The 27,740-nt window shown below is 38.5% G+C and overlaps 2 protein-coding genes across 2 annotated transcripts in view; one reads left to right on the top strand and one right to left on the bottom strand.

Annotated features, from left to right (window-relative positions):
- On the top strand, positions 1-13,541 carry LOC143208957 (uncharacterized). The gene is made up of 4 exons (XM_076423970.1): positions 1-42; positions 6,972-7,122; positions 8,981-9,057; positions 11,203-13,541. Exons 1-4 carry the CDS (start codon positions 1-3, stop codon positions 11,344-11,346), a joined length of 414 nt encoding a protein of 137 aa, XP_076280085.1. The 3' UTR covers positions 11,347-13,541.
- The window catches only part of Smox (Smad on X), a 46,394-nt gene continuing 27,360 nt past the window's right edge, over positions 8,707-27,740 (bottom strand). Inside the window, exons 5-6 of the mRNA XM_076424578.1 lie at positions 25,821-26,134; positions 8,707-23,822 (exon numbers count right to left, since the gene is read on the bottom strand). Coding sequence (XP_076280693.1) covers positions 23,554-23,822; positions 25,821-26,134 — 583 coding nt within the window. The 3' untranslated portion in view covers positions 8,707-23,553. The remainder of the gene's footprint in view (positions 23,823-25,820; positions 26,135-27,740) is intronic.

The following is a 27,740-nucleotide window of genomic DNA, read 5'->3' as shown; positions in this document are numbered from 1 at the left end:
ATGGGTCATTTCACTCCTCGTGGTAATCTCTGGTGGTACCAGGTTTAGTGTTAAGAAAGTGAAATGAAATAAAATATTGTTTTCAGTGGCAATAGCCTTTGTAGATCTGAAATAAATCAAAATCCTAACAATATAAGTTATTTTTACCTTGCATTCTGCGTATAACCAGTAATGTTCGCTTAAATATCAGGTATGCTCTTTCTTTTACAGAAACAGCGTTAGTACACAAACGGCATCCACTTGAGTCGGTGGTTCTTTTCCGTTTTTTACCAACGCCTGATAAGTTCACTATGCCACCGACGAGATACTATTAAAGACTGCCAGCCCCTGTGTTATTCCGCGGGACCGGTAAGTGGGCGCGAGTGGGCGCGGGGATAACGGGAAAGTTACAGTGATCTGATATACCACAGCGGTAAAAGTTCCACAATCGACGCGATATTCGTCAAGTTGAAGAAGAATGATATAGTAGAATGCTGACATTACCTATTCTGTAATTGCCTTATAATACTATATATAATTCTCTTATTGCATTCTTATTTTCCTTATTATCACCATTGTAATAATTGTTTACAATATAATCGATAGTTTATAGATGTAGGAAAAATGGAAGTAATTACTACGTAATATTCTACAAATGTATTGGAATTTAAAAGTAATTTGAACATTATTGCGTTATATATAAAATAATGATTCTTAAAAAATATTTTGTTATGTTGTGTAATGACAAAATTCAATCGTTCTTATTAAGATCCTTAGTAGGAAACAGAAAATTAATTTTTTTACTTATTTATCCCATACTTGTAATGCTCGACAGCATTATTGACTGCAATTATTAAAGTAGAGGTAGTAACAAGATAAAAGTATTAACTAATTAAACTAATTTTCGACGGCTCCTATCCATACAATGTTCTTTAGAGGCAGTATTTCGTACGATGATATCTAAAAAAATAATTCTATTTGACTCTATACGAATATTTCTTGCACCATATATGACGCTATTTAAAAAGTGCGTGTAACATTATTTTATTTCATTCTGAACTGAACCACTTCCTGAAACATGATTCATTTATGAGTACATTGTGCGACGAGACGAAGAGCTAGCAGACGAAGTCGAAGTCGAAATCTTAAAAGAATAAGGACTCTCCGCGTCTCTTTTTTTCCCGACGCTGTCCTTCTTTGTGTCCGAAACTTGCGTCGCTCATTGCATAAGCAAATATCATCGGAATTATATAATTTTGGTATCATTATCATAAAAAGAAACAAAATTCACCAAATATGTTAAGTAAAATCCTATAAAAAAATAATGATAAATAATTAAGCTTTGTTGTTTGATTAGTAGTCTCACACCGATATACCCGACCCGACCCGTATCATGTTACAATGTTTCACTCCACTCCACGGCGACCGAAGCCCCCGAGCTTCACTTCCCTTTTCTCCGTTCGTCATCATAGAATAGTGTTTCCTGAAAATTGAATGTCTCTGGCCAGACTCGAGTTTTCGACATTTATAGCAAGCTTGCTATAATCTTATCTTATATGTCAAAATTTAGTTTTCTATTTAAAATATTTTGTTGTTAAAACTCATTAATAGTTTTAAATAGTACTTGAATATATTTAAAATGATATTGGAATATTGGAATATTACAATTTGGAATGAAGGGCCTAGCCGGACGAGATAGTCCTTCGAATTATTTAAACAGCCGTTGTGCCATTCAATTTTCGGTCCATTTTCCCCATTTACTTGCATTAATTTAATCATATAATTGCATTTAATTGAAATTGATATTTGAGATTTTTTCCCGATTTTTTGGTTCAAAATGTTAATTACACAAAGTGAAAAACACGCAAAAATTCGACAAATGCAGGTTTTTTAGAGAAATTGAAAAATAGCATTGATCATATTTTTAGACTATCAACATATGTACCAGAACTTTTTTTACGACAGCTCGTAAACGACAAAGAGGGACTGAGGAACGAGGCAGCCGACACAGTTCAAAAGGCTGCGTACCGATTACATCAATGCACATAGGAAAGTTTTTTATTTTTCAATCTTTTTTACGGAATTACCAACGTATTTGTGAGATCCTTCTAATTAAAATGAGCCTAAATACGGCATAATTTGAGCCATATTTACTTATTTAAAGTGTGATAATAATTACCTAATATAGGTTATTATAATATAGGTCATTTAATATAATATATTTATAATTATAAATAATTTAGGGATGTGCGGGCCGCTCGATGTTCGGGTTCGAGTCGGGTCGGGTCGCAGAAAGTCCGGCGGCGGCCCTTCGATTCGACTTCGAATTCGTCGGGCGGGTACGAAAAGAATCGAACAAGTTCGGGCGGACGAGTTATTGCGTTATCCGAGATTCAAATACTCTGCGTTCTTATGACATACATAATGGTAATAATGGTTTTCTTTCTTTACTTATAACGTGATTTTTAATATACTTGGTTTTTTTATAACTACATTAGGTATATTCGCCAAACGCGTGCCTGCTCTTTATTTGTATTAAAGCTTGAATAATGCACTTTTCATGTGAAAAACTTAAAAGACAATATTTCTAGCTTTTTAACGAATTTTCTCCGAATGAACTTAGATATGTATCGATAATATCATTAAAATGTCTTTACGGAAGTTATACAATACACCTAGAAGATTACAATATGGTAAAGTATGGCAATAATTAAAAACGAAATATAAATATAAACATTATACGTATTATATTTCGTGTTTAATTACTAAGTAATTACACAACAAAATTTTTTTCGATTTCTTTAAAATTAAAAAAAAAAAATTTTTTTAAAATTTTTTTTTGTACCTTACGATGATGTTTCCGCTTACAATAATCGAAAATTATCCCAATGCAAGAGTGAGTTAATCATCTCTACTCGCGAGAATACATTTTCAAAGAATATCGATGAAAGTACAAAAAAAAATTTATATTACAATCTTTAAAAAAACAATCAGTTCAAAACGAATTATTAACTGAGATTAAATTGAAAATTAATATAAACTATATGATAATTATTAATAACATTGATGTTGAAAACGGATTGATTAATGGAGCACACATGCGGAATATTAAAATTTATTACTTTTCAAGAAAATACTAAAATTCCGTCTATATTGTGGTTAGATTTTCAATTGGCCAGAGTAGGAGTGAAAGTAAGAACTCGTTATCGTGATTATATGAAAAATGCACAAATATTGATCAAAATTTTACACCAATAATTAAAATATCGAATCAAGTAAATATGTCGAGTGAGGAAAAATATCAAATCACACGTAGTCAATTTCCAGTGGTTCCTGCTGAAGCGATTACGATTCATAAAAGTCAGGGACAAACATACGAGAAAGTATGTTTGGATTTTAAAAAATCAGAAAGGCGAACTTTACAAATATTGTATGTAGCACTGAGCAGAGTTTCAAAATTGAGCGCAGTTTATATATTTTGGGACAATTTAAATTAACAGTATCGAAGAAAACCAAGATCACTACTGCAAACCCGGATAATGAGGAGTTGTATCGTTTGCGAAAAACTAATTAAGACAATTTATTTTGCAACATTAGTATGCTATAACAAGGAACCAAGCGAGCAACGAGCATACAATGTTGGTTTAATGTGACGCCATATAGCAAACATTTTGATAAGTAGAAAACTATTGAATTTCCCTCAAAACGTATAATCTTCTTAAAACGTACACTTAATAATGATAATAATATACTGCAACTAACGAATCGGGAAGTTCTTTGTGTGGCTCGTGGAGAGTCACACACCAAATAAAAAAAAACATTAATAGCTATAGGTACTACTAGCCATGCGTACCACTAACCCTTTCGCAAGAGCAGTCCTATCCGCGAGCGAGCAAAGCGAGCGAGCAAAAACAACCCTACTCGCGAGCGAGCGAAGCGAGCGAGCAACAATAACCCTCTAGTTTTTTATTTTATATGATTTTATTTTAAGTTAATTTCTATTTTATTTTATATTGTATACTATATATTATCTTTTAAGAATTTGTGTAAGATTAATGATAGTTAAGTAGGTTACTTAACAGTTAATAAAAACATCACCCACTGAAAAGTTATCATAACTTATTACATACCACGTTGTAAATATTTTCTTATAATTTTTTCACGTGAAACGTGCATTATTTCAAATTTTAATACAAATAACGATCATGCACATGTCTGCCGAATATACCTAATGTACTTATATAAAAATCACATTATGGACAAGTTATGAAAGAAATACGTACCATTATTATTATTATCTATTTCATAAGAACGCACAGTTGATTCTCGGGTATCGCGATAACTCGTTCGCGCGATCTTGTTCTATTGTTTTAGAAGCCGCCCGACAAAGGTGAGTCATGAGTACACTGCGGATCTTTATGCAAAATAAAAAATGTTTGCATTGATTGCACGGCACATGAGCCAAATATAAATTGTATTCTTCTTTTAATTATCCTATTAAGCTGAAACTAATACGTTGATGTCCTTAAATATTTTTAACATGTCCACTGCTTTAAATTGAACGTGTACATTTTTGTCATACATGCATAAAATCCGCAGTCTAGTCATAAGCTTCCCGATGTGTCTGATGTATCGTGTACCCGACTCGAGCCCGATAGGCGAAAAACCAAAACAAGGTAATAAAAGTAGTGGTTTTTTCCCCCTCCCCAAGTTAGCACAGGGTCCTTGAGGTCGAAAACTGAGATTCGACACCCCAGAGTACCCCTAAATGACGTGTCAAAATTTCATTAAGTTCGGAATACTTTCCAGGTAGACGCCTTTTTTCGACCTGCCGACTGGACTATATGAAAAAACTTGACGACACTGAGGAAAATGAAAAATTGAATAACTCCAAGAAAAATGGAAAACTTAATGACTCCGAGAAAAATAAAGAACTTACTGACTCTGAGGAAAATGAAAACTTTAATAACTCTCAGTTAATAAGCTGTCTTCAATGCCTCTTAAAAATGCAATTAATCGCATGTAGGGATTGATCAGGTGTTTCTCTCTCTATATTAAAAAATATTTAAAAATCCTTTGACAAATCTGTTTTGTGGCGTCAGGATACTGCTGTCGATATTCCATCACAGTTTGTATAGTATATATTATTTCTCCACTTTGTTTCTATATAAAATTTTAATATGATCCTCCATTAGTTTAACGCCCCGTTCAGCGGTATCATTGACCACCTTCAGTCTATGTTTCAGTCAGTCTAGTTATTATTCATAATAACTTCTTTTTCCGATATTTTAACTGTTTTTCTTTTGTAGATTGGAGCGTATTAATGAATTTAGTCAAGGTAGTAGAGAGACTTCCAGGATTGCAAGATATTCATTTACTCATTTCTCGATAATACAAACACGGGGTTTTTCACTAGTCAAAAACGCTAGATAAAACATCGATCTAGGGCGCTATCTGCCTCAAAAGTCCTATTTTTTCGATTACGAGGCGTAATTTTCATTATTCGGCAGCATGTAGCTATGAAAATAGCTACCGAATAGTGCAAATTACGCCCCTTAATATCTCTGTCAGTTATGTATATATAAAAAAACTCTTCAAACAAAAGTTGTAGTATATAAGGAGGTGGATATAGTGGATATAGTATCAGAGAAAAAATTTTTTTTCAAAGTAATTATTTCAAGTTTTCAAAGTCACGGATGTTTTTTCTATCAACAACTGTTTATGCTACATACGGATTCTTAAAGAGAAAAAAGACAAATTCAACGATATATCATAACGTCTATTTATGTAAAGATTTAAAAAATTCAAAATTTTCAAATTTGCTGCGCCTCATTTTCCCATGATCCAATCGGCCCCAAAATTTTTCCAGATCATTTTCTCAACATTTGTTACAATTCTGGTTTACGGGACAAAAAAATTTCATGGTCGAAAAATAAGGTCCACCCTAATGTCCATATACGTAAATTACGAGAAGCAGTAAAGGGTGCTTAACGTCGAAGAAGAAAATCCTGGTAATTAAAACTTAATATGTACTACATTCTACGTTATTAGAATAATTGTAGTTTAATTATGATACATTTTATATCAACATTTTTTATTTACACTTAGAAACGCACTGTCTCGGAAGGAAATGGACATTCGAGAGAAGCAATAAAATTAGAGCATCATCGCGAAAAAAGATGAGTTTGCAATAACCTCAATATTTTATGAAATTCTATTATAATTATAGTTATGACTGTGTTTTTTTATTTTAGGAAGACAGAACATCAAATAAACTTGTGTATGCTAGTATAAAATCAATTTATATATATTCTACAATTTATTTTATTATTTGTTTGACAACTAATAAATCTACAAATTGTTTCATAAACTAAAAAATACTTCCTGCATTTTCGTATTCTCCAATCAGTCCAAATAAATACCATCAAACTGTTCTCGATCATATACCAATTTTTATTAATGCAATTATGACAGTAACAAAACGTTTCTATTTAAAATGAATACATATTTTGAACATAGTTTTAACATTTTTAATTTTTTGGAAGGTTAAAAAATGTAATTAAAAAAGTAATGAAAAAAAAAATAAAAAAAAAATCCTCGCTGCACGGGGACCCGAAGTCTAGCTCCAGATTGCGATTCATACGCTCGACGGCTCGACAGTCGAATTTCAGTTTCGTTTCCGTAAGCCGTAAAGCATGGCAACATGGCAAGTTCTAAAAATAGATTGTGGCTGGCACAAGCGCACAAGCAGCGCACACGGATATAGTAAAGGTACGCTGGTGAGTGTAGCGCGCGGGCGCGTTGCTAACACGATACCAATACAGTGTCTTCTGCACCGACGAAATGCCGTCGTTGGCCTCCTGTTTCTCACTCCAGTCAGAATATATCCTAGAGGGCGTAAGAGAACACCGAAAAATTCGAGTCCCGCCAACTCCCGTAAGGCTGGCAGTCTTTAACAGTATCTCGTCGGTGACTATGCACAATGATTTGAGCGCATAGTTCACTCAGCCATTCGAAGGTGGCGTGGCATAATCAAGAAAGCAGCCAAAATTGGAGAATCGAACAGTGGTGAGAAAACAACGAGGAACGAAGGAACGCGCGCCTTCGGTGATTGTCTTTCATCGGCAAGTTTCGCACAAGACGGTACGTTCATTGCTCCAGTCCACATTTATCACTAAATTAACTTTAACTATTCTATTTTCCCTCTCTTAAACGCAACTACAGTAGTTTTATAATGAACTGGCCACTCTAAACACTAACATCTAACATCTTCTTTTACATTTATGTAAATAGTTTCTGTAAACCAGACAAGCAAAGAGAGATCCTTCAATTTTTTGCAGTGATTCAGCACAGTTACTAACATTATTTGAATTACTTTCAACATAGACATCTTTCCTGCTATTATTTCGTCTCGTCAAAACCAAGATTCTAGAAACGTCGCAAGTTGCGCGGCTTTTAGGTTATCTTAACCACGCATCCTCTCACCGGATAACAGGAAATTACATATAATATCATTTGATCGTATCGAATTTCCATAGTATTGAAATAGTCGAGTGGTTGCCACAATGGTAGTGACAGTGTTAAATACGTTTTGCTATTTTTACGTGTTTGACGCGAGACGCGGTGTGTTCGCTCCGATAAAGGCACGTATTTACGCAGTCAGTCGGTGTTATGGTTTACTATCCGATAACACTTCTAGCTTTCTTTCCAAAGAAATATCAGATTTCTTTCTTTAATCATTCAACCGAGACAATCGTAGGTTTTGCGTTTTTTTATGCATTAATCGACCGATTTTTGCACCCCGTGGCAGGGCCGTAACACGATGCTCCTAGGCCCTGCATATATTTGTCTGTTGAGTGTTGAGCATTCCTTATTATTAGACGTTGTTTACCACTAGCTAATTGTAAGACGTATTAGCATTCTTCAATTGTAAACAAATGTATGGTAGGATAATTCGGTTGTAGTATTATATCTTCCGGATTTCAGTAGAAGACCATATACGTGGTGAACTGTAAAATAATCCGAAAATAATCCATTTATCGTATTTAAGGAACGATAGCGCTAGCAATCGATCGTCTTGGTCGAGATAAACCTAAGTCTACATGCAGAGAAACGCGAGGCCCTTTAGGTTTACGTGCTCTCCATACATTGACCCCACTCTCGTAAAGCAGTAATTTGAAAATTGACGCGCGGACCTGTAACATGAACCGAAGTGTTTTTCTGAGTGTTCTATCTAGCCGATATATCTCTCGAGGTTACATAAAGATATTGGATCTTCTAAAATGTAGAATGCAGTCAGAAACTTTAGAAAAATCCCGGCGCGATGAGATTTGTTACGCTCACCTCACTCTGTTCATTTAAAAATTAACAATTTATTAGAATTAAAACAACGGCAGCGTAAAAAATAAATGAAAAATTTTAATCTTTCGAATTTTTTACTCGATTATCAGCGTGATTTAAATGTTTAGAGGACATTGCTTTCAAAGCAACATTTACAATGAACGTCATATATCGCGAGAGGAATAAAAAATCGATTTACGCATACGTTTGATTCACGAGTATAAAGGAATGCAATTCTTGAATGAACTCGAGCGATTCGGGTCACGCAATTGCCGATTATTTACAATGTGCATTAGCGAATGCATTGTAATCATACTGACTACACTGAACCTTTCCAGTGGAGGGGGTGAGTTAAGTCGGCAGGAGAGAGAGAGAGTTGCACTCAACTGTATTCTGTGATAATTTATTAACTCCCTCCTTGCGAGTCTGAACATTCTAATTAAGTCCATATAAATGCTGATAATGAACAATTATACGAAGGACTTACTTATACCATTCCCCGCCATCCCTGAAAATGTGTGACCCTAAAATTAATTGACAAATGATTGTTTAATTTATTTTTCCGACTGGATGCTTTCCAATGTTGCCTGTCCTTCGCTTTTAAATTCGAAACCCGACCTTTATGTAACAAATGCATAATCAGTGGTCTTTTCGTTTTCAGAGTACGGAGCCAAAGCCGTTGTAGAGATGTATCTGACTCCTGCCACCCTCTACGCTCTCCGATTATCGTTTCATCAGGTACAACAACCTTGTTCTGCAACAATCTCACAGTGTCGTACCTATATACGAGACACCTGCAGGTGGCGCCAGTTGGAAAAGTTTCAAAGTTTGTTATAAAATTAGAGCGTACCTTCACGGGAAAATAGAATTTTTCCGAAAGCACAACGTAGAGGGCACTCCGCAGCGCGGCAACACAATTGTCACGGCCCTGGCTAGCGTGTTGTGTAACGTTCTGTTTATATGTATGTCACCAAGTGGCGCCTCAAATTTTGCGACGCATCGCTGTTACAATTTCTGAAATTCTATGCGCAGATGTTGCATCGCAGATCGTAATCACTAGAGTCTGCAATTGAAATTCCAATTATATATAGTTCGAACACGAATCACTTACGGAGAATATAGCCACACGAGGCGGAAAAAAAATTATCCCTGAACTGCTAATATGCCTTCACATCATATTATAATAAAACATTTTGTATATAAACTATCAAATCTCCACCTTCGTCAAGAGGGTAATTGGGAAAATGGAATTAGCGATTCCTGGCTCATTTTCCCTCTTAATCGTATGCAAAAATTCTAAAAAAAAATGGTTGTTTGTTGTTACAGTGGCCGAAATTATGATAAGTTCACTTCAATTTGTTGACATAATGCTGTGTTTAATGCAGTATTTTTGATTTTACTTATTATTATTTATTCGATCTAATAAAATTAACAAAATACACAGCTCAATTGAATAACACAATGTTAATTAATGTCAATTACAAATTTTGGTAATTGTTTAGAAAGAGGGTCTCCTCTCAGATTTTTATGAAATTTAAATATGTTATAGATTTCTACATTTTGGACAACTTTTTCCTATACATGTTACCGCCGCTCGATTTTAGTTTTCGAGATATTCGCAAAAGACTATCGCTTATACAGTATTGAATTTTTCGTATTACTGCACGCTCCGCAGCAACGTAAGCCTGTCCCGACACGGCGTTTGTTTACATTTTGCTTCTAAACACGCTGTGGAGATGAGAAAGAAAACGCAGTGTCATTCTAGTCATACATATATACGGTGCTTCTGGATTTTCGTATGCGTGGTCGTCAGGCCGGCCCTCTCCGCCCCCACCACCTAACCCTAATTAATTCTGATCTCATGATTTTTCCATTACTAGTTCAAATTCTGTATGACGGCTATATGTATACATAGAATGAAAAGATTATGCGATCAGAATTAGTTAGGGTTAGGTAGTGGGGGCGGAGGGCGACCACGCATACGAAAATGTAGGAGTAATCTTTCAAAATTGAAAGCACACCCTACATATGTATGGCCAGAGTGAGACCCTGTTTTCTCTCTCATCTCTGTAGCGTGTTTGGAGTTTAGAAGCAAAATGTAAACAAACGCCGCGCCGGGACAGTCTTACGTTGCTGCAGAGCGTGCAGGAATACGAAAAATTCAATACAGTATTAGCGATAGTTTTTTGCGAATATCTCGAAAACTAAAATCGAGCGGCGGTAACATGTATAGGAAAACATACATGTTACCATGTTATTGACAACATATTCCAAGATGATGAAAATCTGAGAGGAGACCCTCTTTCTAAACAATTACCACCGATTTTTTACTGCCGTATTTTTCTTTTAATTTTAAAAAATTGTTTACGACATTTAATGAGCTTTTCAACCTTCTTGCAATTTCTGTGTTAGAGAGACTCATATTGTAGAAAGCAATAATTTGAGCCTTTTCGTTATCATTTAACGATTTCCCCGTGTCATTGTGCTCTAATAATATTAAACGAACATGAAATATTTTTTATAATTCTTAAACTTCATAAATCGGTGTACTTACCACAGAAAAACGTTCAAAAAATTGCTCTATCAATAGTAATTTTTAAATATTTCTCCGTGAACCTAAGATTATTTCGTTTCTCGTACTCGATAATTTTCAAAGAATTTTTGAAACAGGTACATCTTTACACTAATACTGTTGATAGTCGACTGACTGCTTACACAATGTGTGGAACACATCATTGCGAAATAAAAATTAATGCGCCATAGTGCATTTCCGAAAACGAAAATAAAAGTGGAAGCAGTAAACCAGCCGATGTGGCTAGTGAACCTATCATTATTTCGGCCACTGTGTTGTTGAATTCTGATTAATTGTTTATAATTTTTCAGGGAGCCGTACACACTGCGCTTCGTAGAAACGCAGCGGAGCGCAACGTGCCTAAATCGGCATTCGTGCTCGCCACAGTGGGCCTGTCCATGAGCATGTTCTCCGTGAAGAAGATGCTGTCCTCGAAGCCTCGTCGCCGGCTGTAACAGTCCTATCCGACTCGGCAGCAACAATTCCACATAGGAAGAGGAGAAGAGGAACGCAACTAAACATGGTTCACAGGATTCAAATATCGCACGCGGCACACATACAAACACACAGACACACAACGGAAGCCCGTCGTCACATAGAGAAACGTCCACGCCCACCGCTGACTTCGTTTGCAATTTTGTCATCCCGAAATCATTGTTTATTCGTTCACTCGACACCGTACTAGTTGTAATCGATGTTAGTCGAAAACCGAGACTGAGGTGAAACCAAGAATATTGACGAGTGTGGCACATCGGTGCACATGAGAAGAAAGGATCGTCATCGGTATGCCAAAGAGATTGGGGTAATCAAGATGGGCAACTCGAAATGTGATAACGAAGCTCCCATTGAGCCATGCGAGTCGTCGATTGTCTCACATTGTTTGAGAAGAATTCTCGCCTGAGAATTCCGCTCAAAGAGCGGAAGCGGTCGACGAAATTTTGTCTGCGCATTTGTAGAGAGGATGGATGAGATTCAGGGACCCGCCAATGGTTGGTGACTTGTACACATTCGTTTTAAGAATAACGCTACAATCGTTTGGGTCCTGCTAATTGTTGCTGCGAGACTGTGCCACGGGATATAGTCGCGACGCTGTATCCTACCATGGATTGTAATCGTTTTTGTCGTAGTCAATCATACAATCTTTTACCACATCAAACCACACGATCTTTTCAGTTCTTTTATTTTCGTCCTGATCCCTCGTTCCCCACTCTAGTCACGGCGGTGTCCTTTTAGGCCTTAGGCTATTATCGGGGAAGATTCAGGAATGCTCATTTCTCCAATGCGTTCAGCTGTGAACAAGTTGTCGAGGATAAAACTAAGTATTATGAGAAGCTTACAAGGGTAGTTAAACATTTCGTATAAAATGTTTTCAACCCCTTTAAAGGTTATTAGTATATCTTCGATGTGGACGGTGTTTTTTAAGAATTATCTTTCACAGAGGTTTTGTAAAAATCGATGAGACTCGAATATGTTCCCTTGTAAGTTTATGAATATATAATACTACCACTATAGCGATAGCCTAACAAGAGGGTGTCTTACTTATTATCACCACGCGGCGAATATTTATGCAAATATCGATTTTTAATGATAGGTTTAGCGAAGGTTGAATTCAGTAGAACCATACAGAGTGTTGTGTGTAAACTGTTCAAAGATATTCTGCAAGATCATGATCAGAGGAACTATCATCTAGAAACTTAAGACATTAAGGACTGAAGAGGGTAAAATCCCCAATCTTTTTTAATACAATATGGTATATTGATTTCTGTATTGTCAAACCTAACAGCTTTTATTTGAAAGTGTAGGTTGCAACCCTAGGAAATCTCTATCCTTTCTGATCATAATTTCTCAGAATATCTTACAACATTTCGCGTGGAACACTCTATGGTAACTAGAACATTTCCAAATGCAAGGGAATCCGCGATTCAATTAAATACCCTGGTACAAAACCCTGAAACAATGATTGTAATTTAAGAAATCAGCAATAATGTAAAACTCGAACAAGCAGAATGTCGTTTAAAAATGTACTCGCCCGGTTGTTGCACCAAGATCTTAATGCTCCTTGCAGAAAAGGCTTACGCGCATTAGAATGCGAGTTAGCACGAAGCATGTTCGTTAGAGTTACTCACGGTCGATCGACGAAGAGCGGTAGAATCAATTTTTATTGGACTTAATGTGTACATTTATTTATAATTATTATACAGTCTCACACTCGATATCTCTTGTCGTAACGTCTCGTCTATTTTCTCCCGCACTCGTTCCCTTTCAAGCTCTCGATTTCGTCTCGTATTCTCAGAAGAGGTCTTTCGCCCACGCCAGGGGAACGTCGACGCGAGATCGACGACGAACCTTCATCGAGCGCGCGCGTGCCGTCGCGCGGAATCAATTTTCACGTTTCATCTCGTCTTGTAAAAAAATATCGGAGTTTCTGAGAAGCTGGTCGGTCCATCCATCTCCGGTCGACGTTACTCTGCATGCGCGCGGCTAATTCGCACACAAGGTAAAGATATATGCGGTACGTATACGTATAAGTAGCTATAGAGAATGAAAGAATTGATAATCGTCGGACCGCTCGATTCGACAGACATTCGGCTGTTAAAACAATGTATCTAAAAAATAAAAAAGAAAAGAAAGGAGAAGAAGGAAAACGTAACGACAGTATCAATGAACGGACGACAGAGTCAACAAAAAAAAGAAGGAGAGGAAAGGATAAGAAAAAATAAAACGGTAACGGATACCCCAAAAAAAGAAAAATAGAAGCAACACCACCGAGATTTTCCACGAATGCGACGTCCGTTTCGGATTGCCTACCCGCAGCTAATCGGTATACTCTTGTACTTAAAAGAAACTTTGGCAAATGCTACACTTAAACGATACTTTTGGCGAACGGAGCGCGTTCTCCCAGATAGAGGACCGGTTTTCGCTCTTTCGCCGACGCGGATGGAGAGAATCTGTGTTTAACATTATTATGGTAACGTGGAACGAGCAACCGTGCGGCAATCAAAGAAACACAGACTGAGAACCAGCGATTTCTTTGGCTCCCCCGTTGCTCGCGTCTTGCTTAATTAGTGGCAGTCTGGCAAGGAGGCAAGTGGTTGTGATGATCGTTCGACAAGCGGACAGTACGTTTCCGCGCGTGTACCTCGAGAGAACCGTTCCCGAACAATCGCACACGAGAACTTTGATCGACGCGTCTAGCAACATTGTCGAAAAAAACAGTGGCTTCTGTCGATTATGGCAAAGAGGAATCTCCTCTCCGATTATGCTACTGCGAGGGTTGCTCTCGAGCCGCCCGACGATATGGCGCTCGTTCTCCTTTTTTATCCTGGCGCAGTGAAACACCGGAAACGCACCCCTATGCTACACGATTATGCTATCAAGACGACAATAGAGTACATCGTTCCTTCCCGAGTCTCGTGCTCTCTCTCTCTCTCTCTCTCTCTCTCTCTCTCTCTCTCTCTCTCTCTCTCTCTCTCTCTGGCATACACATCCCTCGCCACTGTCCGAGCTTGTCCTCCCATCTACGTCCTCTGAATTGATCCACTTCCAACTCTTCGAATCTTACAGATTTCGATACACTGAACAATTTTTCAGAATTTACTGATTCGTATCCAGTGCATAGATTTCTGTGAGATAAGCTTATTACGGAGTTGGAAGATCATGTGTCTGGTGTGTGATAGGTGACTTGACGTGTAGACGGCGGTACTGAGAGGTGGCAACCCTTTGAGCAACATTACGGGTGGATTTAATTGAAATTGTTGATACTGTTTCAAATATTTTAGATTAATCATTTTTAACACTAGGTTTGCAGGACGCGTTCTAATATTTTTAACTATTGAAATATTGATTAAAAGCTGCGACGTTCTATTGAAATATTGATTAAAAGCTACAACGTTCGTTTCTTTTGTAGTATTGAAATATGATTCTAAAAGCACTTTTAGTTTTTCCCGAATTTTCATGTTTCCGGGCAACTTTTCCAATTTTTTTAAATCTAAAAACTTAATTCGAACTACAACGAACATTTACAAAAAAAAATTAGCCAAATCGGTTCAGCCGTTCTCAAGTGATGCGCTTACCAACGAACAGCATTTGATGTTTATTTATATAGATTTACGATATTGAGATTGTGAAGACGATCCATGAGGAATTATTCAGAATTATTCCCTTTGGGTCTAGCGGACTAAGATTCGTCCAGCGGCACCACCCACAATTTTTATTGATATTGTGTGGAAAACAATGGTTTTAGGTTGAAAGATAACCCCCTAAAATTTTAACACTTTACCTACCGGAAGCCTATTAATAGGATTATCAATAATTCTGCTCTACCAAAAGAAAGCATAGAAATTTTCTTTCACACTGCAATCTTAAATGAAACTATTAGATGACGTTGTTAAGGGTGACTTGTTAGTTCACAATGAAAATTGCTGTTGCTATTGAAGGTACCATTAAAAAGTGTTTAGTCACGTACCATAGATTTTTAAAAATTATGCAATAATCACCGGTCAGTAATGTGTTAAATCGCTAGCCCTTCGTATAAGGATGATATGAAGGTAAATACCCTTAACTGTATCGTTTTTTTTCTCGGTTGTCAATTAAGATATTCGGATTAAAAAAAACGAAAATACTCGAACTTACCTCCTTCATATCATACATTTTTTTCACCATTGTGATCAAATTATTAAGGGTAGAAAAAAATCATTTACTTTTTTAGGGGTGGGAATTGCAAGCAACCCTTCGAGTGACCACTTCCAAAAAATTCAAGAACAATGTTCTGTTGCTTATCTAACATATAAAAAAGTTTCAAGATGGTCGGATTGGTGGAACATAGTTAAATATTGAAAAACAAATGAAATTACGTCACTATCTGCTCTTGGCATAAGCCAAAAAGATGCCAGAAAGATGGCAAAAGATCATCGAACAAAGTGGAGAATATTTTATTGATTAAAGTTCATTGCTTGCATAAAAAAATTGGGCTATATTACACAGATAGTGAAAACATTATTTCGCCAAGAATAATTTTGAAGGTTACATAAAGGACATAAAATGACATTTCTTGAAAAAATGTTTCAGACAAAAGTTTCTTGTTTTTTCGCATAGAATCCGAATCCGTAATAAAAAATACCATGTTCCATTTGAAAAATGTAACTTCCGGTCTCAATCACCTATTTCCGGCCGGAACCGGTAGGTAAAAATATCATCATTTGATACAGAGCATCTGATTTATAAAAGAAACACTTTGAATTTTTGAAAATAACCTATTTTCTAGATTTTAAATGGGTGGTACGGGTGGTCTGAGACATCCTGTATACATGTATAATATAACCAGATATAAAACTATGTACTACTTATGTAATGTTATGCGTCGCGTTTAAAAAGAAATAATTGATCAAGAAGGGACTTAATATCCTGATAAGAATTATTAATTAGAGTCGTAAGAAACACTGAACTGTACATTATGCCATTATAATGACGTAATTTCTCTCTCCCATTTGTTTTTCAATATTTAACTATGTTCCACCAAACCGACCATCTTGAAACTTTTTTATATGTTAGATAAGCAACAGAACATTGTTCTTGAATTTTTTGGAAGTGGTCACTCGAAGGGTTGCTTGCAATTCCCACCCCTAAAAAAGTAAATGATTTTTTTCTACCCTTAATAATTTGATCACAATGGTGAAAAAAATGTATGATATGAAGGAGGTAAGTTCGAGTATTTTCCTTGTTTTTTATCCGAATATCTTCTTTAACAACCGAGAAAAAAAATGATACAGTTAAGGGTATTTACCCTGATATCATCCTTATACTTTTAGGGGGTTATCTTTCAACCTAAAACCATTGTTTTCCACACAATATCAATAAAAATTGCGGGTGCAGCCACTGAACCAATCTTAGTCCGCTAGACGCAATTTATTTCCTTCATTCTCTCGTAAAAAGTAAAATAGTTACTTTTAGTGCTTTGTAAACCTAGTGTTGATCAGTGATCGGATGCCTTATTAATTATTTTAGTGGATGAAAATGTTAGGATGCGATTCGTGGACCTCTTTTACGAGCTCAATCGGTTTGCTACCTAGCCATACCGTCGCCTGCAATTATACAATTGAATGTTCCACAGTCTGTTTTCAAGAAGAAAAGACTCGAGACACATCAAAAGTCAGAATTGCTTTCCACTCCAGTTCGAGTACCCAAATAGCGTCAGTCTGAAATGATTATAGGGGATGACTATTAGATCGCAGATTTCCAACTTAAACGGGCAAAAACGAACCAGCTGAAATATTTTATTTTGCTAAAATCGTAAGGATGGTTCTTCAAAGAAATTGTTAAACGATTCTGTTACTTACGAGCGTGTCAAAAATTCCTAATGTATTTCCACATTTTCTAGGAGAGATTAAAAAAATTTTTACTCAGTGTTAACAGTTTAACCATTTCCATTTTGACCGAATGTTACATTTCATCGAAATCCTGTGTTTCTAACAGCCAATTTAAATGATTTACCTCGTAAAATGTCCAGTAAAGAGAATCAACATGGATCTCGAACAAGTAGTTTGAAAAATTCTAATCTTCTAACAGTCGGTTGAAATGATTTATCCAATAGGACATTCGGTAAAAAGGATCAACGTGGATTTTGAACAAGAAGGTTCGAAACCTCTCACTTTCCGGCAGTCGTTTAAAATTATTTATCCAATAAGACGTCCAGTAGAGAAGACCACCGTGGATCTTTCGAACACACAAGTAGGTTCAGAAAAATATGTAAAACAAAATTGGTACATAAGAGTTTAAAGAACTCTAGCCAAGGCTGCCATGAAATTGTCAAAATCGCTCGAAAGTAGCTAGGTTTCTGCAATGAATAAAATCTACAAATCGGCAATCTGTGACGCGGTGTATGTCGAATCGCTTCTTCTGAAAACAGACCGGCGATACAACGTCGATTTAGTAAAAATCGGTCGGCTGGCAAATTCACGAATCGTCGTCGTCGTCACTGTTTAGTGTGCACGCGGCACCGCGTTCGTTTGCGTGCTCTATGGTATAAAAAAAGTTATGTACGTTCTTAAATATCAAAGGGAAAAAAAACAGAATATAAAACGAACAAACGATCGAATGCGTGTCGCATACATAAAAACGCGTCGAAAGATGTCCAACGAATCGCCGGATTAGTTGATCCTTCGGTCTCTATCGCTCGAGACGCCGTTAGAAAAATAGATCTCGTTTCCGCGGCAACTAATCGCAACCCGTTTTCGCGTTTGCCTTTGCTTTTCGTCTTCGGTGCGATTCGCACGGATCTATCAGCGTTGCGAAACTGAATTAGCTCGCATCCAGCCGCGGCGCGTTGCTGTGTTTTGTTTACTGCTTTCAAGTCTTTCATATTTAAAAACGAATTCGTTACAAACAGCGTAAAAATGAAACGTTACAAACGATATTGACAAAAAATATATAATATATATCTTTGCGTATACACGTGTACATACATATTTTCTTTGTGTTTGCTTTGTTTTTTTTCTCGCACATACAAATTGTACGTGTATACACGTGTATATTTTTGTATATATAAAGAGGAACCGGTTTCTCTGAAACGTTTGACGTTTTCTCGTCGAGATCGAATCTCGCAAACTGTGCGTGCGATTGGCCCCCGTATCGTACACGTAAAGACTCCATAGAAGTCGTATCAATGTTATCTTTAAAAATTTTATTCGTTACAAAATGAAAAAGAAAAAAGATAACTGAATCCATGCACTTGGTGCAAAGACTGTTCCGTACGTTCGGTACTAATATATATATCTCATAATGTAATAAAAACGCGTTAAAACTCGACCCCCCCCCCCAAATTGTTCCTTTCGTACGTTCTACGTGAAAGACGCCCCACCCCCCGTTTAACTCTTCTTCTTTTTCGGTTCGTCTCGAATACGAAATAGGCTTTATAAAATCTGCGCTAAAAATACAAAAAACGTTTCGGCTACACGATTCTCAAACAATTCGTAAATGAAATTCAATGCGTTACAGAATCAATCGATTACACTCGACTCGTGCGAAAGCATATTCTCATGTTCAAAAAGGCCAGACCATTGCTTTTCCTCGTTTCGCTACCCGTAATTTTCTCCAAGCTTCGCATTCTGTCCTGTCGCGTTTCTCGTCATTCCACGAACAATCTCCTCGAAAATCTCGCGAGACGATTCGATGCGCGATCGAATCGACCGTCCCTGCGCGCCAGGCAATGGCCATTCGCCCTTGGGAGCAGCCTGGATTGCCCACCGGGGCAGTTCCCGAGCGAACGACGGCACGCAGAAAGAAAACACCCGAGTTTCGCATCCACCGCCGCTGAATAGTGGGCGTGGCTTTGTTTCTCTTAGCGCCCCGAGGGGCCAGCGCTTGCCCTGGAGCATGCAGTTCCAACGAGAAGCCCCGGGGCTTTTCGAGGCACCTTCCCCGCTCAGATTCTTCTCCCACTCTTACGAGGAGACCTCGCGTCAGTGTCGCCAGTTGATGACCGAACGGTCATCAATTAAGGTGAGCGCATACTAGATGGTCGCGGGAAGGCCGCGGGAAGGCCAAAGCCGCCGATGGACGCCCAAAGCCGCCGATGGACGTCCACGCGGGAAGAAATCTCTAGCGGGCCGACGGCTCCACAGCAGGGAGCAGGGCTCCCTTGAAAGAAAGGTCCCTTTCCCTAAAAGAGGTGGGGAGCCCACGGAGACCTTTTTTTCTGCCACGCACAGCAGGTAGCCCTGCTCCCTTGCCGCATGGACGTCCATCGGCGGCTTTGGCCTTCCCGCGGCCTTCCCGCGACCATCTAGTATGCGCTCACCTTTACTCTCCTCCTTTTCCCCTTCCACTATCCCATTCCAGCACCATGCGCACACTCCAACGTCCCCCACTAAGACCATAGACCACGGTGCCCGTGCCCAGTGATGGGATTGTTGGCGCTTTTCGCACGCATGCGCGAGTTTCGTCAGGGCCGTGTCTACGTCTACGTCCGAAAGTGGGGAACTACTAGGGGGAAAGTAGTGGGAGACTATATGGCGGGAAATTAGCAGGGCGACCAAGGTACCCGATCTTCGTACTTGACTGAGGCTAGAGTCGTCGCGCGTGCGCGTGAAAAGCGCCAACAATCCCATCACTGCCCGTGCCGTAAACTGAACTGGTCATCAGAGGATTTTCTCGACCTGGCGACACTGTCTCGCGTATCGAGAACGCCGGATCGCAACGAGTTTTTATGTGGACATAGCTGACGCAATTCTCATGAACTATCCAATTGGTTTTAGCCGCCAACGCGAACCAGTTTTCGAGAAAATCGATTTTGAAATGCGACATGTGTGTTATATTCCATGAGTGAAAATCTCTTGTCACAGCGGTCAGTGGCCGAGCGGGTTGAGCAAATGTCTACCACGAGATTGGTCGGAGTCAGTGATGGTAGGTAAGGCGCTTTTTTCGCGCATGCGCAACTATTCTAACCTCAGACGGCCTCAGTCATGTACGAAGATAGGGTACCTTAGCCGCCCCGCTAATTTTTGGACCCTGCCGTAGGGCAGCGCCAAAGCCGCCACAGTTCCCCACAAACTTCGGACGTAGATACGGTCCTGACGAAACTCGCGCATGCGCGAAAAAAGCGCCTTACCTACCATCACTGGTCGGAGTTCGTGCCCCGTTTCACTTTTTTTTTATTTTTCTACGTGCTTTTCAATTTTCCAAATTTTAATTTCAACATCAATTTCAACTCTTCGATTCCAACTTCAATTTTTCCATTTCAACTTCGTCTTCAATTTCCATTTCAACTCTTCTATATTTCAACTCGACTTCAATTCCATTTCAACTCTTCGATTTCAACTTCAATTCTTCAATTTCAAATCTTCAATTTTTCAAATTTCGATTTCAACGTCAATTTCAAGTTCAATTTCTACTCTTGTATTTCAACTTCAACTCTTTTATTTCAACTTCGATTTCGAATTCTATTTCAGCTCTTCGATCTCAACTTCAATTCTTTAAATTTCAACGCCAATTTCAATTTCTACACTTGTATTTCAACTTCAACTGTTCGATTTCAACTTCGACTTCAACTTCAACTCTTCGATCTCAACTTCAATTTTTCAAAAATTTCAACCGCAATTTCCATTTTAACTTCAATTTTTCAATTTCAACTCTTCCATCTCAACTTCAATTTTTCAAATTTTTCAAAGTTAAACCTAGCTTTATCAGAAGAACGCGTGTGGAATTGACATAAAAAGTGTAATAAAAATAACAATTGCAATTAAATCACTATAAAAATAATAAAAATTGAAGTTGAAATTGACGAGTTGAAGTTGAAATGGAAATTGAAGTCGAAGATGAAATTGAAAAATTGAAGTTGAAATTTGAAAAATTGAAGAGTTCAAATTGAAGTTGAAATAGAAGATGTTGAAATTGAGGTCGAAATTGAAGTTGAAACAGAAGAGTTGAAATGGAAATTGAAGACGAAGTTGAAATTGAAAAATTGAAGTTGAAATCGAAGAGTTTAAATTGAAATTTGAGACATTGAAGATCACTAGAAAAATAAAAAAGAAAGTGAAAAAAATATATTTATAAAAAATGCCGACACATTGCCGAGACATTTCAAAATCGATTTTCTCGAAAACGGGTTCGCGTTGACGGCTAAAACCAATTGCATAGTTCATGAGGGTGCGTAAGCTATGTCCACACAAAAACTCGTTGCGATCCGGCGTTCTCGATACGCGAGGTCTCCTCGTTAGATTTCATCGTAATGATGTATAAGTAGTAGTAGGGAGCTCCCACCACGAGAGCAGCGTGCCGCGCGACGCATGACGCACTACGCGATGCACACGCATACATTGTAAAGTGGTTCGATGGTGGGGGACCTTGCACTTGTCGGAGGGGAATAGGTTGGAACTGCCTGCCTCAGAGGGCAATCCGTGCCCCCAAGGCTGTTGTACACTGAGCCAAACACTTGTACAACGATTCTCGGCTAACGAACGGCTCGCTAGTTAACATCAACACGAAAATGTGCATCGTAATGTTTACCATGCGCTGCATGAATCTCTAGACACGCGATAGATATACGTATATAATTTTCCCGCGTTCTCGCGTCGGCTTACGTCGCATGGTGTGTCGTGTAAATATTACTGTCTACCACAGATTTCGAGCGCTCGGTACTTCTACCAATGTCAAGAGATACAACGCTTACGCTTAATAAGAATATCAGTTACTCCCGATAAGACACCTTAGTACGTAGCTATTTTCCTTTCCTTCCTTCAAATCCTTGATCCTCCAATCTTTAGTCCTCGACCCGAAGAGCTGCACGAACCAATTTCAACTTTGAACTGTACCAAATATTTCCAACAGCAATAGTAACCGCTCAACACGTTCGCTACCAGCGTCACACATGCGTGAGAACCACGATTTCGTATTTTACATTAAGAACATTTCTGTGATAATATCTTTCTTTCAGAGGTTGTTGCTGAAATGAATGCTGGCGAGGAACGTGATAACACATTGGCTATACTCCTACGCATATAAATGTATAAACGCACAGATACAAATCTACGCATTGTTTCGTTTACTAAATCACGCTTCGAAGAAATACATCTTACAAGAGAAAGAAACGAAACACTTCTATAAAAATATCTGCGTTGATATTCACAATTTTCAATGAGCGCATCGAAAAGATGTTCAAAAAAGTTTGCAGTAGCAAGATGATCCGTGTAGAAATGATGCATAAAACGATATCCAAGTGAAAATCACTGGTACAATTCGAGGTTCGAACAGCTCCAGAGTTGAAACTGTTTGCAGTTGATGTTTCGACTGTTCTGACCTTTCAAGACGTGACCATTTAACGAAACGAGCGCGTCGAACAGTTACACACGTATTGAACACTGTATTATCAACTCTTATTGTTACCGTACGAGAGAAATGGATTCCGCGGTTGGTTTATTCGTAGGGAAAACATTGACGAAAACTCCGAACGGACCGGTGTATCAGTTGGAGGTTGTGCAATGGGAGTACACGTTCGTCCGCTTCGCAGAGGGTGCTCTCTGTTTAGCGGATCGTAGACACGAGTAACGCAATATTATGTATTTACCTTGTAAGAGTTCACGTATACTGTAAGACCGGAGTGCGTTGGCTTAACAAGCGATAAAAATATGCGAAGGCTGAGCTCTTTCTCTCTCTCATGCACTCTCTCATTCTCACTCTCTGTCTCTCTCTCGCTTTCTCACTCTCTTTCTCTGATTTACCGCGTCGCTTACACGCGTAAATTCTGTTTAAAGTACAAATACTTTGTTGTCCGTCCCCTTTTGTTCGTCTAAAATCAGATTCATGACCGTGAAACGTTAAAACCACGTTGGCGTACTACGAGCGAGACACTGTCGGTTTCACCGGTGAACGTGTTCTTCGTGTTCCTCTAAACGCGTGACTCGTTATTTACATACCATTCCTTCCCGTAATGGCGGAACCGTTTAGAAACCATATTCAGTTCTTTATTCTCGTCGCGTCTTCTTTTCGTTCTTCGAGGTGCCACCGTGGCTCCAACACGATCGCGGTTGAATTCGAATGGGAAGTGGCGTCTAATTCGCGGTGGAAAGGAAACCAATCAACGATGATGATGACACGTTGGCCGTCGAGAGGGTGGCACGCGAATCGTCTCTTTGTTGTCTCATGTCCAGGAAGGAGGGAAATGTACAATCTTATGACATCGAGGAACAGGGCAGACGCGGCGAACCCATCTGCGTCAGCACCCTGTCCAACCATTGCAGCGGGCCGTTTAAATGCAACTCGATCCAACAGGGCGTGGATGTGACGGTTTGCCGCCGGTACGCCGCGCCCCAACCCTTCACAAAGCTCATCCTAATCGTACACATCCGGGTCAACTGGTACACTGCCTCGAAACCCTGAGACACCGACTGCGACAACAGCGCCGCGAACTCCTGGTTGTTGAAGATCTTCAAGTTACAGCCTGCCGCGGGAAAGAGAAAACAGACGTTTAAATCTTTCACAGATCCGTGATTAAAGGTACAGCCGAACAGGCTTTTGTTAGGTTTCAATGTCAAATCAGCAAATTTTAAAAAGTTGATTACGCAGTGAAAAATTATGAAAATATTCAGTCGTACAGTAATTTTTCAATCGAAGTCCTGGGTCGCCTATCTAATCGAAGTCCAGGGCCTACTCACTCCACTGCCAGCCAACGCTGCGCCGCGCCACACAGTGGGTAAATTTGACCTAACTCGATTCAAAATCAAAGAACTTTCGATAGAATATGGGAAAAATCGGGAGATTATGGTAAGAACGTTTTTTAACGTTGAGAAAATTCGTTAAACTTGCACAATTAGTTCGCTAGAGAATAAGTAAACAAAAATGTATTAAGATTGCAATTGGTAAGAATCATACAAAATTAAAAAAATTATGTTTTGTCAACTTTTTTATCTGGACCTGTAGCGATAATTTAAAAAATGCGTTTTATAGATTTCGGTAACTTAAATGGTCAACATTGCAATGAGCTACATACGTTTAAAAATCGAAGCTTAAGGGTGAAAGTCGCAGATTTTCAGCCTTGCCAGGGCATTTCGCCCTTACGTGATTATCTTTAAATGTTTTTTTTCGATGAAATTTTCAATATGTATATAAGTTACCGAAATCTATGAAAAGCGTTTTTTAAATTATCGTAACAGGCTCAGATAAAAAAGTTGACGAAACATCATTTTTTAAATTTTGTATGATTTCTACCACTTGCAATCTTAATAAATATTTGTTTACTTATTCTCTAACTCTAACCAACTAGTCGGTCTAACATCTTTAAAAAATTCAAGTCCTTTGAACCAATTTTTAAAAAGTTATGCGATTTTTAAGGGTGTCCACTTAATATTGCCGCTGACTGTAATTGTGACATGTACGGGTCAGATGTTAACAATAATATCAAATAGTTTTCGAACGCTGCACAAGCTTCCAAAGATAGAAATAAATGCAGCGAGAACGCTAAGAAACTCTCATCATTCGTTTAGTTATATTTTTTAAAAATAAAAGTTACTATCGAAAAGTTAATTTACATATATATCTTTACTCTATTTATCTCTTATAACGTTATTGCAAAAACGTTCGTATTTGGAAGACATTTGATCAGTCATGGGAGCATGTTTTACGCAAGCGAAACTCGTCGCGAAGTAACATTGACAGCGTTGAACAATGATAACTTGCAAAGTAGGACGGGGTAGGACAATATTCTTGCATAATTATATACGGGAAAGAATGCTGAAAATTATCCAATTTGTTATAAAACAAGACTTTTCATGACCCTCTAGATATTCCTTGTCAAATGTAAAAAATTTGGCCAATCTTTTTATTTCATTGAATATTAATTTTTAACATATTGTGAGCAATAACTTTTAGTGTCGATATTAATTTTGTAACACAAAAAAGTGCACTTCATCGTAAACAAAAAAAGAAAGAAATATTAAGTGGTGTGATCGGGGCACCTCGGAGAAGAGAAGCAATTTTCTTGGTAAAAAGTACTATCTCTAAATGTCTACCTTTAAGTATTCGTCTTAATTACAGTTCTTGGTAAACTGCATTAATTTTTTCATTTTCGAGGTTGATTCACATTTAGGAGGCAATAGAAATTTGTTAGAAATCGATATGAGAAAGTTGACTTTTTAGCTAAATGACACCAACTTCTTCGATCCGGACCACTGTGCGGCGACACGCTTCGGCCACGCGATCCTATTTCATTCTGTCCTTCTGTATGTTCGGCTCGTCGATTGAAGCCTCGGCGCGGTAGACGCAGTCATAAAAAATAGCCTCTCTACGCTACTGAAGTCCGTTGAAAACACGGGTTTTGGGACTTCGATCGAAGAATTACTGTGTATGCTATTAGGTAGGCTTTCATAAATTTTTTCGTAAAAGCTTCCAAATAAGCTGTTCTAACTTCGCGTAGACGTATCCGTGGGAGAAGAGTACCCACCGGGTGGTATTTTGCAGACGGTGGCTGGATGCCATCCGTAACGTTGATTACAGTTAGGACTCTGTACGAATATGCTCGAGTCGGACAGACACTCCGCAAACACCTCGCCACCGATGTAGTAGAGCCTGGCTCCTTTGCCGATATGTCGTCTCGTCTGCTCGACTACTGTATTACGATTTACGTTCGACAACAGGCCCAAACAGAAACGCTCCGAGTTACTGGGATCGGTGAACCCGTCGACCGTGATGCTCGGTTGCGACGCGTGGAAGGTCTCGCCCACTCTTGTGTTTAGCTCGTAGTAGCTTATCGAACACCTGGAACCAGAGAAAATTAATAATCTATTGTAAATGTAGCAAAGATCCCAGATAGAAATACTACTTTACGTGTTGTGGTTAGTAGTACGTTACAACTACAAAAACTATTGCGGTGTTACGGATAGAGAATATATTCCGTTCGTTTTCTCACAGGAATCTCTTCCAGATCGTCTCTGGCAGGAAGCGTCCTAGATAACCTTTCATGTCATAGTTGAACCCTTTAATTTAGGACCGAGCTCTGGCTCCGATTTCATTAGAAATGACAAAAATGAGAGTCTGGCCCTAAGCCCTAATCTCTAAGCGCGATTAGATTACGAACAGAGCATTCCATTCATTGTAGGGGTGTATAAACCCTTAGATTCTTACTCTCGTGGGCTAGTACTTCGGTAGACACGTATCGCGTCACGTCGTGCTGTATTTCGGAAAGTCGAAATTTAGTGAGATCGGACTAGAGTACCTTTCGAATCAGAGTTAACCATATTTCAACAGTTGTGCTGAGTTGTGCTAAGTTTGTGCTACATTGTGCTCGAATATTACAGCTATAATATCAAAAATAAGACTAAAAATTGAAAAAAAAAAGATTTTTTGAGTAGCCCCCCACTTTTAATTTTTTTTAATTTTCTCAATTGTGCTAAGTTGTGCTAAGATTGTGCCAAAGTATTACTTCATAAAAATAATAAATAAAGAAGTTATGGTAAATAATCGTTTTGGACACCTAATTAACGTTTAAGTTAGTAACAATTATCCAAACAGCACATAATCATATATCTGAATTGTGCTAGCCTAGCACAAGTCAGCACAACTTCCGATTTCTCCAGCACAACGATTTAAAGGACACTTTACTCTTGTCCGCGACCCTTCGCGCTTCGAGAAAGTATCATTAATTGGGCTTCCCGGTCATCCCAGAAACATGATATTGCATATCTGAGTTGTGCTAGCCTAGCACAAGTCAGCACAACTTTCGATTTCTCCAGCACAACGATTTAAAGGGCACTTTACTCTTGTCCGCGGCCCTTCGCGCTTCGAGAAAATATCATTAATTGGGCTTCCCGGTCATCCCAGAAACATGACATTGCATATCTGAATTGTGCTAGCCTAGCACAAGTCAGCACAACTTCCGATTTCTCCAGCACACCGACATCCCAAGTAGCCACAAGTAGCCACGTACGTCCCTAAAACGTACGGTTCACGTCCAAACGTCCTACGTCCATTCTGCGTACGTTTTAGCGACGTACGTGGCTACTTGTGGCTACTTGGGATGTCGTTGTGCTGGAGAAATCGGAAGTTGTGCTGACTTGTGCTAGGCTAGCACAACTCAGATATGCAATATCATGTTTCTGGGATGACCGGGAAGCCCAATGAATGATACTTTCTCGAAGCGCGAAGGGTCGCGGACAAGAGTAAAGTGTCCTTTAAATCGTTGTGCTGGAGAAATCGGAAGTTGTGCTGACTTGTGCTAGGCTAGCACAATTCAGATATATGATTATGTGCTGTTTGGATAATTGTTACTAACTTAAACGTTAATTAGGTGTCCAAAACGATTATTTACCATAACTTCTTTATTTATTATTTTTATGAAGTAATACTTTGGCACAATCTTAGCACA

The sequence above is a fragment of the Lasioglossum baleicum genome, chromosome 5, assembly GCF_051020765.1.
Source record: "Lasioglossum baleicum chromosome 5, iyLasBale1, whole genome shotgun sequence".
NCBI lineage: Eukaryota > Metazoa > Arthropoda > Insecta > Hymenoptera > Halictidae > Lasioglossum > Lasioglossum baleicum.
Note: the sequence above shows the minus strand (reverse complement) of the source record. Positions and strands in the feature narration are given on the sequence as shown.

What these genes read in the sequence shown, in the direction of transcription:
- LOC143208957 (XM_076423970.1), top strand. Translation starts at nt 1, where the DNA reads ATGGGTCATTTCACTCCTCGTGGTAATCTCTGGTGGTACCAG. An exon ending in GTAATCTCTGGTGGTACCAG is followed by an intron (nt 43 to 6,971) that starts GTTTAGTGTTAA and finishes CAATGATTTGAG; the next exon opens with CGCATAGTTCACTCAGCCAT. An exon ending in TCCGATTATCGTTTCATCAG is followed by an intron (nt 9,058 to 11,202) that starts GTACAACAACCT and finishes ATAATTTTTCAG; the next exon opens with GGAGCCGTACACACTGCGCT.